This window comes from Festucalex cinctus, chromosome 14, assembly GCF_051991245.1.
Source record: "Festucalex cinctus isolate MCC-2025b chromosome 14, RoL_Fcin_1.0, whole genome shotgun sequence".
In the NCBI taxonomy this organism is placed as follows: domain Eukaryota; kingdom Metazoa; phylum Chordata; class Actinopteri; order Syngnathiformes; family Syngnathidae; genus Festucalex; species Festucalex cinctus.
This window is the reverse complement of record NC_135424.1, coordinates 5,434,992-5,450,957: the sequence shown is the minus strand read 5'-3', so window position 1 is coordinate 5,450,957 and position 15,966 is coordinate 5,434,992. Positions and strand designations below refer to the sequence as shown.

At 36.9% G+C, this 15,966-nt stretch overlaps 1 protein-coding gene across 4 annotated transcripts in view; it reads right to left on the bottom strand.

The window, feature by feature from the left end:
• LOC144001170 (cGMP-dependent protein kinase 1) overlaps positions 1 to 15,966 on the bottom strand; it is a 130,492-nt gene extending 114,526 nt beyond the window's left edge. Inside the window, exon 1 of one of the 4 annotated variants that reach the window (XM_077495261.1) lies at positions 15,691 to 15,966. In XM_077495261.1, coding sequence (XP_077351387.1) covers positions 15,691 to 15,947 — 257 coding nt within the window. In that variant the 5' untranslated portion in view covers positions 15,948 to 15,966. Of the gene's footprint in view, positions 1 to 3,109; positions 3,810 to 11,333; positions 11,470 to 15,690 lie in introns of those variants that run through there. The other 3 variants (XM_077495263.1, XM_077495262.1, XM_077495260.1) reach the window with 3 other exon arrangements.

Here is a 15,966-nt window from a genome sequence, read left to right as displayed (position 1 = left end):
CTCACCTAAAGCTAATTGCTGCAAAACGGAAACAGATAGAAACATACTTTTTTTTCCTCATGAAAGAAGAGACTTTAATCTTTCTTTTGCTTTTATAGCTATAGAACACAAAATTCTGTGGGCCTTGCAAAATCAGTCAAAATCCAGTAAAACAGCCGGGAGCGAACGGGATTGCTTCTGTCAAAATGGCTGCGAGTGAATGAGTTAATGAACCGACCAATTAAACAACTGAATTAACCCGTTGAACTGGGAAAATAATCAATTTAGTAAATAGGATTATTTTTTTTTGTCACCAGTATACCAATAGAAGGCAAAGCAAAACCTTTTGAATGCTTCTCTGATGCAAGAAACCAAATTGAGTGAGCACGAAAGACGGAGCGAGTCCAAAAGGAGGCGAGATCGTCCAATCTGAAGTTACTGTAAACACGCACGGGGGCCTGCGAGGACTCTTCGTCGACGTTACCGGCAGTTTGTTTAAACGCGCTTTGGCACACTTGAGCCCGTCCAAAAAAGCTCTCCAACTAAATCTGCTGCCAGCATGTGGAAAATTCTCCCGCGCTGAATCAGACGGCCTTTGTCTGCAAGATCCCCTCGTTCACCTTTCACCTTCCGCCGCTACCAAAATAGACACGTTGGGGACAGATGTGGGTGAGCGGTCAATTATGTGACCTGTCACCCGCAGGTCCCCGGTTCGATTCCCTTGAACGACCCTTGAACAACTCGACACACTGACACAATGACATACATGCATGCAAGTACTGACAGACGAATCCAATTCTCGAAGGGGGGGGACAACACTAAATGTTCTTCTTTTTATGAAAGTGCAACATTTCTAATTTGTCTACTTTTTGGGAAACAACAACATATATGGGCAACAAACAGAACAACATCCATTATTTGTTTTGTTTTTTGGAAACGAGAACATTTCTGGTTGATCTTTTCAGAAAAGTACAACATGTCTGGTCATGTTTTTGTTTTCTTTTTAGGAAAAGGCAACATGACCGGTTTGTCGTCTTTGTAGTCCAGGTCAATTTCCGTGGTTTGTCTTCTTTTTTTGAAAGAATAACATCGATGGTCTGACTTCTTTTTCAAAACACAGGACAACATTTCTTAGGAAAAAGATTAATTTTCTGGTTTGTCTTTTCTTTCTTTTTCCCGCATCAATAGAATCAAAAAAATTAGAGCGGCAAAACCTTTCAAAACTTTTTTTTCCACTTACAATGTGTATGACTCAATTGGGGAAGGGGGGTATATTTAAGAGGGAAAGTAAAAACAAACAAGGCAATGGGTTGCATAAGTGTGCACACCCTCTCATAAATGGGGATGTGGTTCTGTTCCAAATGTTTTAGAAAAGCGGTTCATGTCTGATTTTCATCTTTTTGGGAAAGAATAACATTTTGTTGTTTGTTTGTCTTATTTTTAGGAAAGGGCAACATCTGTGCTTGTCTATTTATTTTTTTTAAATAAAGTGCAACATGCCTGGTTTATCTTCTTTTCATATATTAAAAAAAAAAAAAAAAAAACGTATTTTTTTATCTTCTTTTTCGGGAAGTGCAACATACATGCTTTGTCTTCTTTTTAGAAAAATACAACATCCATTGTTTCTCTTCTTTTAAGGAAAGTGTAATAATGAAGTAATTGTACTTTCTTACTTCCCACTGATGATGTCGTGGTACGTTCACCTGACTTTGCTGCAGACAGCGTGGGTTCACTTTCTACTCAGTGACAAGTGTGAACGGGAGAGTGACTGGCTGTCTGTTTCTATTTGCACCCTGGGATTGACTGGTGACAAGTCCAGGGTGGAGTTTGCCCCTTTTGCCCGAAAAGTCACTTGCGAGCGATGGATGGACGGACGGACGGATTCCATCACAGTCTACATACTCAATCGACCAGTACACCAACATTTTAACTATTCAAACAAACCAACTCGGGGTGTGCCAAAAGATCGATTCATAAAAGAATCGAGATTGTCATTTATGAACCGAATCGAATCGATATTAATATCCAAAAATGGATTTTATTTCAATTAGAAATGAAGAAGAAGGGGGAAAGGCTGTTTTTGTGGAAAAAGGCACTTACAATACAAAATTACTAAATGGTTAAAAAAAAAAAATTAATAAATAAAAAAGACACTTTAATGTCTCTATTTGTCATTTTGTCTGACTGGAGTAGGTCATGAAATCATTTGTCAATCAAATCATTTTGAATCGAAAATCGATTCTGAATCGAATCGTAGGCCCAAAAAAATCATAATCGAATCGAATCGTGAGACAGTCAAAGATTCCCAGCACTAAAAACAACCATTGTGCCTTAATTACTCATGACTAGGGGTGTGAATTGCCTAGTACCTGACGATTCGATTCGTATCACGATTCACAGGTCACGATTCGATTCGATACCGATTAATCCCGATACGAATTTATAAGTCGATTGTTGCGATTTTTTTCCATTCAAATTTAGAAAATACGAATCAGTACGCTTGTAGAGTGTAAGATTTATATGAAAATTGATTATTTATTTATCTGAAATTTCAGTCTTATAGAGGTTGTAATCGGTTTCATGTTTGAACAGCATTGAAATAAAATATTAAGGCTTAATGTTCCGTTCATATAACATTCTTCCATGCTCAAGGTGTGAATCCTAACCCGAAGTCAGACGTTTTGTTGAATATTTTTCCATTAAAAATGGAAGTTTAAAAATCGATTCACTCACACACACACACAAAAAAAAGGCAATGATGATAAGACGTTGAATTCTGAGCTCTTAAAAAAAAAAAAAAAAAAAAACTCGATTTTTTTTTTAGTGAATCGATTCGAGAATCGCGCGATGGGGTATCGCGATATATCGCCGAATCGATTTTTTTTTTAACACCCCTACTCATGACAGCCTAAAATATAATGAGACGTCTTATTGTCGGCAACACGTGATGTGAAATAAAATAGCTTTGTAACATGACAGCTCTAAAAATAGATATTTTTTTTTAACCAAAGGAGACTTTTACGGCACGCTCGCCCTACAGGTGCTCCACCTGCTGCGCAACATTACGCACCAAGCACGTTCGAGCGCAAAGTCCGGCAGACGACAACAGGCGGCGCGCGGTTGCACCTACTGCGGGCTCTTGGGGTAGAAAGGCAGCGTGACGTGGCTGAGATCGTGGATGTCGAAGGCGGTGGGCTCGGCCGAGATGGCCTGCCGCTTGGTGCGCTGATGCTCCGAGTGCAGCTCGCTCTGCTTGTGGACCTGCTGCGTGGCCGGCTTGATGACCGAGCGGTACTTGTCCAGCTCGTTCTGCAGCCGCTGGATCAGCTCGTCCTTCTGGTCCAGCTCCAGCTCCAGCTCGTCGATGAGCGCGTCGCGCTGGCGCAGCTCCTCGATCTTCTCCTGGAGCGCGTACTGCAGATCGCGCAGGGTGCCCATGGCGGCGTCAAGTTTCCGCTCGCGCGGGTGTCCTCGCTCCTCCGCTCTGCCAAGCCGCGCGCAAACTTTATCCGGCATCAACAGCCTGCGCCTCCGCTCCCCCTTTTCTTCTTCTTCTTCTTTTTATTTGATTGTATTTTTTGAACACCCCTCCAAGTCCGTTTACGCGGTGCGACGCGCGCTGGATCCCGCGGCTGACATGCTGGGCTTGGTCCCAACCGCGCAAAGTTTGCTCCGGTCTCTCCCTGCCTGTCTCTCTTTTTCCTCTTTCTCTCCCTCCTCCTCCTCCGCCTCCTCGTCGTCGTCTTCGGTGCACGTCAGGCTGCCAGAGCCGCATGGAGAGAAGGGCGCCTACAGGAAGCGGAGGGGCGGTGCAGCATCGGTTTGTCATTGTCAATGAATGCAGATTAAGGCGGCGATGATTTCAATTACATCGCACAAGCCAACCTACCTCAACAAGTAGGGCTGCACAATATATCGAAAAAATATCGACATCGCGATATTGGCCCTTGCAATATGCATATCGCAAAGGCATGCAATAAGTTTTATATGGAATCTTATGCATTTTATATGAATTTGACCAGTCAGATGCTAACTAAAATGTGCATCGCCGTTCAATAGTTGAAAATTATCAAGACATAATTACAATTAATTAACTAAGATTACATTAACTCATTAGCTCCCAAAAACGTATAAATACGTCATATTTTAAATGTTTTAAGTGTCCCAAAAAGTTTCTTTGTTTTTTTAATTTTTTTATTTATTTTTTTTTATGCCAGAACATAGAGAAGGCTTTGATGCAGTCTCTCTACTGCAGAAAACGGTTGAGTGGCAGCAGAGTATAAGAGATCAACCAGGCCATGTTAAAACAAGCTGATTTCCCCACAGTTCTAAGCAGAATTGTGAAAAACGATGAAACTTAGCTATGTTCTATTGCTAATTGCTGCACAGCGGAAACAGATAGGAATATACTTTTTTTTTCCCTGATAAAAGAAGAGACTCTAATCTCTCTTTTGGTTTGTTCCATATTTTTATAGCAATAGAACATAATATTTCGCGGGCCTTGAAAAATCAGTCAAAATCCAGGAAAATACTGAAGTGAAAATGGTTGGGAGTGAATGAGTTAAGGTTACTTATTTTGCTACCTGAAAAGTGTTTTTCTTTCATTAGGTAATATAAATGAAATTTCTTTAGGTACATGTTAAATATCGCAATAATATCGATGTCGCTATATTCAGCAAGTATATCGCATATCACATGTTTTTCCAATATCGTGCAGCCCTATCAACAAGTATTCAAAAAATAAACTAACTGACCAGACAACTGATTAGATAACAACTGACCAACCCAACAACTAGCTAATTAACAAATCAACTAAAAAAAAAAAGCATCCAACCCACTAACTAATCAGACTAATCACCATGTAAACAAACAATCGTATCAGCTAACGAACTCGTCAAGCAATCGACTTTATCCAACCAATTAGTTAACTCTAAGAAACTACCCGACTTGCCCATCAAACAACCATTTCATCAAACTATGTTCCAATCTTAATCCCTGAAAAAACAAACAAAACAATCAATTAACAATAATGTAATTTAATAGGCAATCAATCAACAAACTATCACATCAGACGATCAACCAGTTAAAAAAAATAACTAACCAGCAACCGTTTAACTCTTTGACCGGCAAAAACGTTTAATAACGTTTAGTAAAATCACTACGTATGCCGCCATAAACGTTAAATGACGTCAACTAAGTTTGTTTTTTTTTTGTTTTTTTTTTATCTTTTTTTGTTTTTTTTCAGTCCAACGTCTAAGTGCAGATCTGCCTGGTCAATGGGTTGTGGAATCAAAAACACTAACTATGGCCAGCAGATGGAAGCATTGTATCTCTTTTCGTGAACGATCAAAGCCTTTGTCATATCAAAGGTTTTTTTTTTTTTTATGTGTGGCAGTAAAAGAGTTAAATGGCTATGGTGACAACCAACCAATTACTAAATCAGCTATCAAAATAACCAACCAGCTAACTAACCAGACAACCAACTGACAAATTAACCAAGAAATAAATTATTCCAGTATTCAACACCTGCGATTGACTGGTGACCAGTTTAGGGTGTACACGCCTACTGCCTGAAGCTGGCTGGGATAGGCTCCAGCACCCCCCATGACCTTTGTGAGGAGTAAGAGGTCAAGAAAATGGATGAATGGATGGACAGTATTCAACAACTAGACAATAAACCAGGTTACTAATTAACCAACTAACAAAGCTGCTAAAATCATTTCAGTGACAACCAACCAATCAACTAACTAACCAACCAGGCGACATATCAATCAAACAAAACGTATCTAACTTAATAACCAATCAAGCAGTAACTTAACCAAGAAATAGAATGCTTAACTTAGTAAGTAATCAACCAAGCAACTAACCAACCAACACATAACAAAAACCAACCTAACTGCGGACACATTCAACTTGCAACCGTCAGAGTAACCAACCTGCTAACCAGTTTATTAATCAACTGACTAACCAGACAGTCCACCAACATATTACCTTACCTACTACTAATGATCTAACTTAATAACCAATCAAATAGTAACTTAACCAATAATTAAAATGCTTAACTTAGTAAGTAATCAACCAAGCAACCAACTAACCAACTAACTAACTAACTAACTAGCTAGCAACCAAACAACACTTAACAAAAAACAACCTAACTACGGACACATTCAACTTGCAACTATCAGAGTACTGGTAACCAACCTGCTAACCAGTCGATTAATCAACTGACCAACCACACAGTCCACCAACATATACTTTACCTACTAATGATCTAACTTAATAACCAATCAAATAGAAACTTAAACAAGAAATAAAATGCTTAACTTAGTAAGTAATCAACCAAGCAACTAACCAACCAACACGTAACAAAAACCAACCTAACTACGGACACATTCAACTTGCAACCGTCAAGAGTAACCAACCTGCTAACCAGTTTATTAATCAACTGACCAACCACACAGTCCACCAACATATACTTTACCTACTAATGATCTAACTTAATAACCAATCAAATAGAAACTTAAACAAGAAATAAAATGCTTAACTTAGTAACTAATCAACCAAGCAACTAACTAACTAACTAACTAACAACCAAACAACACATAACAAAAACAACCTAACTACGGACACATTCAACTTGCAACGATCAGAGTACTGGTAACCAACCTGCTAACCAGTCGATTAATCAACTGACTAACCAGACACACCACCAACATATTAGCTTACCCACTAACAATCTTAACTAAACTGATAACCAACCAACACATAATTATCTTATCAATGTGACCTGAGCCACTGCAGATTTTAACCAGACTATCTAACATATGAACCAGTTAAACTGATCAACCAGCCGTCATAGTCACCAACCAATTAGCTAAACGGAATAAACGCAAAAGTGCAACATCAATGGTATGCATTTTTTTTATTTTATTTTTTTTTAAGAAATGAAGGATGCAGAAAAGTGCAACAACAAAAAAAATCGGAAGAGTCCTAAAATGTATTTTGAATTAATATGACTGTAAGCCACTGCAAGATTATGCAGTGGGAACATTAGCACAGATTGAAAGCGGCCGCGAGGCAAAAACGCGCTGACCGACCTCGCTGCTGTCCTTTACAATTTAGTGACATAATGCAACAACTCACAAGGTCATCTTGCTCACTGTCACAGATGTATTTAATAATCATACCTTTATTAGAAGTGCTGCACTGAATCATACGGAAAGCTGCTTCCAACATTTTAACAAGTATCACGGGCGGCTGGAAATGAGCAACATTGTTCCATGACGAAAAGGTTCCGGGTTCGAATCTTGGCTCTGATCTTCCAATGTGGAGTTTGGAGGTTCTCTCCGTTTGTGGGAGTGGCCTATTCCATGTTTTAGGTCATATTTGAAAAAAAAAAAAAATTAGACCAGAAAAACCTTTCAGAACTTTTTTCCCCACCTACAACCAGGGTTATTATAGTTTTGGAATTTTTCATTTTAGTTTCTGGTAGTTTTTTTTTTTTTTTTTTTTTTGTCATTTTGAGTTTTGTTTTTGAAATTTAGTTATTTTTATTAGTTTTCATGGTGGTTCTGTTAGTTTTTATTAGTTTTAGTTATTTAATACATGCTTAGTTTTTTATTTAGTTTCAGTATTAGTTTTAGTTTTTTTATGTGTAATACTTGTGGGCAATATTAAAAAAAAAAAAACAACATAGGAGTGACATCATCTGAAGGTGCTTTTCTATTGGCTGCTGATAGATGACATCACATTTATGTGACACACTTTGAAACATCCTTATTCCGGTTAATATCAAAATAAATCTACTTAAAATCACATTTAGGCTCATGCATTAAATTAATTTCCAAAGACTAAAACAAAGGAAATTTTTGCTATAATTATAGTTAGTTTAGTTAGTTTTGTAAACATAAAATGTAGTTTCAGGTTGTTTTTTTTGTTTGTTTGTTTTTTGTTTTGTTTTTTTTTAAAGCATTTTTGTTTTTATTTTATTTTGTTAGTTTTAGTTAGCTAAAATAACCTTGCTTACAACCTGTTCGACTCAATTGGGGGAGGAGGGGGGGTTTATTTTAAATAATCAACTAAGACAATGGGTTGCACAAGTGTTCACACCCTCTCGCAAACAGGGATGTGGTTCTGTTCCAAATTAAACAATCATAATCAAATTCTTATTAAATGAGTCGGCACAAAACTGCCACCATTTAAAGTGCCGCTGAATAACCACGCAAGCTTTCAGTTGTTCTAGTAGGCTTTTCCTGACATTTTTTTTTTTTTTTTTTTTTGCTTTCTAGCAGAAGCCTGAATGTTTTATGATAAGACTGACTAGCTATTTTGAACTGTTCAAGGAATTACAGCCAACCTTTATCTCATCAGACCAAAACAGAATCTCTTAAGCACATTTGGGAAAAGTTGTCAGTTGTTTATTTTTAATTTCACCCTTGATTTTTTATTTTTTTTTTTTTAAACATAATTGTGTTGTAAAGACTATAGGTCACATAAATTTTGGAAAGTTTTGACATAATTTATGTTGGTCTCATTTTTTTTTTTAGATCAGGGGTGTGTAGACTTTTTATATCTACCGTATGCGTCCTGCGATTGACTTGCGACCAGTCCAGCGTTTACCTAAAGACATACCTCAAAAGTGTGCATTTGTATCTTTGCAAAAATTTCAGAATTTGCATCAACCCGAAGTCTCCTGTGTTTATTTTTTAAAACTAACAAAGAGCATCTCGTTCTCATCGAGGCCTTTCAGATAAACAACAATCGGCGGCGGGCGGCAGAAAACATCCCCCGGCCTCATCTTGAGCCTCATGTGCACATCTCCAAAGTCATCTCCCGTGCAAATGCAGCCGAGGAATAAACTGTCAGGGCCAATCAGACGAGATGGAGACTTAGCGGTGGTTTAAAATAAAATCGCAATTACACAGGCGGGAACGGGAGGGAGGCAACATGCCGGGCGAGGAGGATAAACCGTTTGTTTGTTTGTTTTTGTTGCTAAAAGGAAAAGCAGGGTGAAACATGTCCTAAGACAAGATGATCTATTAAGATGGGGCGAAGTGAAGAGCACAGCTGCCCTCTAGTGTTGGATTAAAAGATGGAAAAAACAAAACAAGTGGAGGCTCATCCCAGCGACAACAAGAGGAGATGGCATGCCTCTTGTCATGCAAACACCACGTGACGGCTTAGGAGGACAATTTGGGAAGTAGGTTGTGTGAGCAAACACAAAAGATGCAACAAGGGGGAGGGATTTGATACAAGCAAAAATGAAAAGAAAAAAAGAAAAAAACAGACCTCATTTGCACAAAAGCAACTGGAATGCAACTATTTTTCCAACAGTCAAAGTCTTTTCCAAAAGTCCTTGACTTTGAATTCATTTGCAACACAATTGGGGGAACTTTCTCCTGAGCAACCATTTAAAAAAAAAAAACACAACCGCCCCCCCCCCCCCCCCCCTCAAAAAGTAAGTAACTGTAGTTTAAGTGTATAAATTAAAGTGGTGGCAACGTAAGCAGATTTTTTTTTACCACTATCTTTACTTGAGTATATAACAGATCAGTCCTGCTACTTGACTCATTGAACCATTTTCTTTGCGTGTGCAAAAGCAAAAAGAAAAAAAAAAAGCAATTCATTTTATAACTAACAATTTAATATTTAATTATTTAATTTATTTAATGTTATTTATTATTTATTATAATTGTATTATTATTATATATTACCTTATATTATTATTATTTATTGTAATATATTATTATTATTATTATTATTATTATTATTATTTAAAGGGATACTTCACTCATTGAACCATTTTCTTTGAGTGTGCTAAAGCAAAAAGAAAAAAAGAGAAAGCAACTAACAATTTAATATTTAATTATTTAATTGATTTAATTTTATTTATTATTTATTATAATTGTATTTATTATATATTATATATTATTATATATTATTATTATTTATTATTAGGTATTATTATTATTATTTTATTATGATGATTATTATTATTTATTTTTATTTAAAGGGATACTTAACTCATTGTACCATTTTTTTGAGTGTGCGAAAGCGAAAAGAAAAAAAAGAGAAAGCAATTAACAATTATATAAACATAAAAATGTAAAAAAAAAAAAAAAAAAATTACACAAATGGAAATAAGTGCTTTAAAAAATAAATAAATAAAGTAAAAATAAAATGAAAATCAAAACAATTTTAAAAAACTGATTCTATATCTTACGTTTGTCAAACTAACCATTAATAAATACTGAGTATCGTCGCCGCTATGTGAAAAACACTAAAATCCTTCATCTCAAAAACATAAAAAAGTAAAAACAAATGCAAAAATGGACAAAAGTGTTTTTAAATAAATAAATAAATAAATACATTAAAATGAAAATTTAACAAAAACTGATTCTGTGCCTTATGTTTGTCAAACTAACTATTAATAAATATTGCATCTCGTCGCTGATTTGTGAAAAACGTCCAATTTTTTTAATTTTTTTTGCAAATTTTACATTTTTATGTTTTTGGAATGTCTGCATTCAGCTTCATCCCCCAAAAAACATAAAAATGTTTAAAAAAAAAAATGGACATAAGTGTTTTTAAATAAATAAAGAAATTAATTAATAAATAAAAATAAAACCACATAAATAAATAAAAAAGAAAATAAAAATTAAAACAATTACAAATGATTCTATATTTTTATTTATTTGTATTTATTTTATTTATTTATTTATTCTATATTTGTCAAACTATCAACAAATACTGTGTATCGTCACTGCTATGTGAAAAACACTTGTCCATTTTTTTTCGTTTGTTTTTTAAAATTTTTAAATTGTTACGTTTTTTGAGATGTCTGCATTCAGTCTCATCCCGAAACCATAAACATGTAAAAAAAAATAAAATGAAATAAAATAAAAATAAATAAATTAAAAAAAAGACAAAAATGGACATAAGTGTTTTTCACATTGCAGCGATATGCAGTACACATTAACAGTTAGATTGACAAACGTAAGATATCGAATCATTTTTTTTTAAATAAGTTGGGGGTTTTTTTTGGTTATTGATTTTTTCCCCCCCTCAATTATAGTCGTTTTGTGATTTTTTGGCCCAAATACCAAGTGCATGGCCCGCCAGTGACCGATGAGCTTCGAGATGACTTGACTTGACTTGACTTGAGCTCAACCATACCCGACCGACCATGTGACCCACCAGTGACTAAGCAGTTACTTTGAAATGGCGCTCTCGCCTTCCAACACAACGATTAAACAAAGTTGAACTCAGCATGTACTCAAACGACTCAAGCTGTGACCCCCACGCACGCACGCACTCACACATCCTGGCATGATGAAAAAAAAGAGCCCACTCACTGTCCTTCAAAGCACCTCTGAGCTTTAAATTTCACCTCCCCAACCATCCCAGCTCAGCCCTTTTCCTATACGCAGATCAATAGAAAGCGGATCCGTCGCTCCACCCGTAATCCGATGACGGCCGGCTGGTGCCGCCGCCCGACTCCAATGCACCGGAAGACGATGATCACGTCACGTACGTATGGCGCAGGTGCCCGCAAGTGCGAAAACGCGTGACGTCACCGCCGCTTGTTTGCGCTTCACGGCATATGGACACGTAGGATTACACGCGGGGGCCTCGTGACATGTTTTCAAGGCTCGCAAAGACATTTTGTCCTGGTGTGGAAGCAGAACGTTCGTGTGCTTTTTTTTTTTTTTTTTTTTTTTTTTCCTGCTGCCGCCGCTCGCAGTCCAAGCGTCGATTAAAGTTTGCAAATGAGGACCTGCCCCGCTCGTCCTTTTGTCTCGATTGAAATTCATTCATGTGACACATTCAAGCCGCACCGTCTGCCAGTGAGCGCTGCAAATTTTGCTCAGGCACACGCACCGGTCGCAATATTAGGTACACCTGCTTCAAACTTTTTATTTATAATGGCGGTCATGTAAGAGTTGAATGAAGATGGATGTGATTAATCCATTTCAACACACCTAAAAAAAAAAAAACTGCAAGAAAATGGTAATTGTTTATTAATAATTACTTAAAAAAAAAAAAAAAAAACAGATCAATATGTTGCAACTAAGTTTCATTATTGGTCATTCTTCGTGGAGGATAAAGAATATATACCTGTGAGTATTGTTGCTTTGCATGTGTTGCTTTTGCTTGTGTTCAAATATTTTTAACCGTTTAGAAACTGTGACATTGATGCTAGTTTCCTTAGCCTGTCTTTATTTGTGTTGTGTGTTAGCATTAAGCTTGTGGACAATTTAAAAAAAAAAAAAAAAAAAAAAGCCTGTGGACTTTCTAAAAAAAAAAAAATGAGTTATTGTTTTAGTAAAATAAGTTCTACCAAGGAGATTATGTTTTCATCTCAGTTACTCAATAAGTCGTATTTTACTACTTATCCTAAAATATTTTTAACAATATATTTTAACTTCTTTCATTGTTACCAATCTATATTTTAATCATTTATAAAACTAGAATTTAGAAAAAAAAAATAGAAGTTGTTTAAAGGTTTATAAACTGCAACGTCAATGCTTGTTTTGTTAGCCTGTCGATGGCTTTTTGCATTGTGTGTTAGCATTAAGCTAGTGGACTTTCTAAAATTTTGAGCTATTGTTTGAAGAAAATTAATTCTACCAACGAGATTATGTTTTCATCTCAGCTAGTTATTCAATTCATTGGATTTAACCACGTGTCTTAAAATATTTTCAACAATATATTTTAACTTATTTCAATGTTAACATCTAGTATATATTTTTTAAAATAATTTATAAAACTCGAATTTATCAGTGAATAATGCATGAATACAAAAAAATGACAACTTTATGGAAGATGTGCAGAGGATAAATAAAACACGAGTGGGAATTACAGAGGAATTCATATTTTGTCAATATCTTTTCTTGAGTAATCGATTCTGTATCATAAAAAGAAACGATATATTGCAATATTGATATTTTGACCGACCCCTAGTGAGAAGAAGTAGGAATGCGATCACACAGTACAACCCACAATAAAAGTTCATTCCAAAAGCAGTTGGGTCAAAAATAGTCCAAGTTGGGTGAAATTGGTCCAAGTAATGGATCGGTGCATTTTTAACCCAAGTGGAGTTATTTTATGATATTTTTTTCCATCTCATCTCTACTCAGAGCCTTGGTGGAGGTCATTTCAACTTCTGAAATGTGTTCATTCAGAAAAGCTGTTTACTTATAAATACCTTCAATCGACTATCTATGCTAGTGACGTATAGCGACAAGCACGTCAATGTCATGCTCTTCCACTAGATGGCAGAAGGTACACAAAAGTGTTGCCGCGTCTTGTGACGTTCTTGTTTACTAGCCTGCGATCAGATTTTTTTTTTATTATTTTTTTTATAACATAAAATGTGCATCTTGACTCAATGGGGAAACGCTGGATTGGATTGTTTGGGTGTACCTAATGATTTGTCCAAACTTAATGGGCTGCAAATCCTGCACTGAGTCTATTTAAAGCTCATTTCTGATGCTTAGTGGGTGATAAGTGACAAGTCAAGTCACCCGTGGGGGCCAAACAAGCCATAAGGCCACATGAAATGTGGGCGGGGTTTGGCCAGTATGGAATGTATGCAGACGTGATTTAGTAAGACAATTCCGCACACTAGTAGAACGACTTTCTTATGAAGGTTGATGTCTTTTTTATTATTATTATTATTATTTCTGCCTTCCACTATTATTGCACACTAGTAAAACAACTTTGGCACACTATAGGTCCTAGTATGATCTGTCCTCACTAGCAGCATGTTTTTTTTTTCACTATTAGTGCCACTTTTGATCAACGAGTTCGCAATTAGACCTAACTCGTAAACTACTGTGCTGCGCTAGCAAAACTAGTCTACTACTAGTATGCATGTGTCACACACGAGTAGCCTTCTGGACACTAGTAGTAGCACAAAAATGTCCACTAGTAGTTTTGCCTCACGAGTAGCATGTAGTCGTCTACTAGTATGTCAAAGTTGTCTTACTAGTGTGCATAAATGTTATACAAAGTGTAAAAATCATTACTAGTGCTACTAGTGCACTGAATTGTCTTAGTAGTGATGGGTACTAGCGTATGGTACTAGCTGGATTTTCATAGTCATACTAGTAGGCCAAAAGTAAACGCTACTAATAGGACAAAGTCATGAGTGTAATTGTCTTACTAGTGATAACAAAGAGCATACTAGTACATGAACTATCTATGGAATATGGATATTGATTAAATGCTGAAGGAGGTTTGTGTAGTTGTACTAGTAGGCCAAAAGTGGCACTGCTAGTAGTCGAAAATGTTACTAGGAAGCTGGATCAAAGACATCAAATAAATGCCTAAATGGATTTCCATAGTCGTACTAGTAGTTCAAAAAGTAGAAGGACAAGAATGACATTACTAGTAATACTTCATCATTGTATTCATTATAGTCATTCTACTAGTGTGCTGAATAATTAGTCATACTAGTACACGGACCTTAAACTGGATAAGAATGATATATGGTTGTCCATAGTCATACTAGTAGGCCAAAAGTGGAACAACTAGAGAAAATAGCGTTACTAGTAAGACACCGTGGTGTTCTAGTCATTCTACTAGTGCGCTGAATTGGACAAAGAGCGTACTAGTACATGGACCTTAAACCAGATACATAAGCTACCTCTTTCCATAGCCGTAGGCCAAAAGTAGAATGACTAGAGGAAATGTTGATACTAGTATGTCACATCTATTCTACAAGTGTGCTGAACTGCCTTATAGTCAGGAGAATTAGCATACTAGTACATGAACCTTCAACTAGATATCAAGGCTATCACTTAACTCATTCACTGCCAATGACAACTATAGACGTCAAAAATCCAAGCAAACAGCCAGTGTTAATTAATTAAATTAAATTAAAATTTTAATTTAAAAAAAAGAAATCTCAATTTAGTTTTAGTCTTCTGACTAAATATAATTAAAGCCTTAGTCATAACTTAGTCACCTGATTGTATTTGAGTTTTAATCCAACCTTTAGTCGACAAAAATAAGGAGCAATTTTAGTCGACTAAATTGACTTCTGGAGGTCGAGACCCAGTTTGTGGTCTCAGTAAGACCAAGACCGATCACTATGCACGATGGTAGCACTTAGCAATGAAATTGTTGTCACTGTTGTTATGAATAACAATGGGGATTAATAACTATGAATGAAAACAATGAATAACTCAAACCAAATTCAAATTTCTTGTCAAAATTTGCACTGGCTGTTTGCTTGGATTTTTGACGTCTATAGTCGTCATTGGCAGTGAACGAGTTAAATGATTAAAGAGATTACAAAGCTTTTTTTTTTTTTTTGATATGGTTTGTTAGTGATACTAGTAACATATGATAGTTGTTCTTGCGCTTGATCGATTGAACAGAGCGTACTAGTACAGCTTAGACTGGATGCGAGGAATATGGACTAAATGTTCAAGCGGCTTTCCCACTAGGACAGGAAGCATATGGTCCGGCACGGTGCGCCGCGTCTTCTTCTAATGGAGTATTAAATATCCTCAGACATGCACTTGGGCTACTAAAAGCCAATAATGCATCACACTTCCTCCGGACGCCCCCCCAGGGGACCTGCGCGTGATGGATCTGATCAATTAGGAGCTCTTTTACAGAGGCTGCGTCATCCCCCACCCCAAGCAAGCCAACAAGCTCACAACCCCCCCATTCATGAGAAAGTTGGAAGTGCTTACTTACCAGTCGGTTTTGGCGTATTTGCGGAAGGTGTGCCTGGACACGTCCTGGTGAGTCTGCGGCTCGGCCGAGATGCCCTGCGCGCGCCGGGTCCTCGGGCCCAGAAGTTGCGCGCTGGGCAGCACCGACTGGCACTTGTGCAGCTTCCTCTTCAGCTCCTGCACTTCGTCCTCGCGGTCCAGCAGACGCCGCTCCAGCTCGCGGATCCTCTCCTCCTTCAGCAGCAGGATCTTGGCAAAGTCCTCGTCCAGGTCGCTCATGCTTGCGGTGACAAGTTTA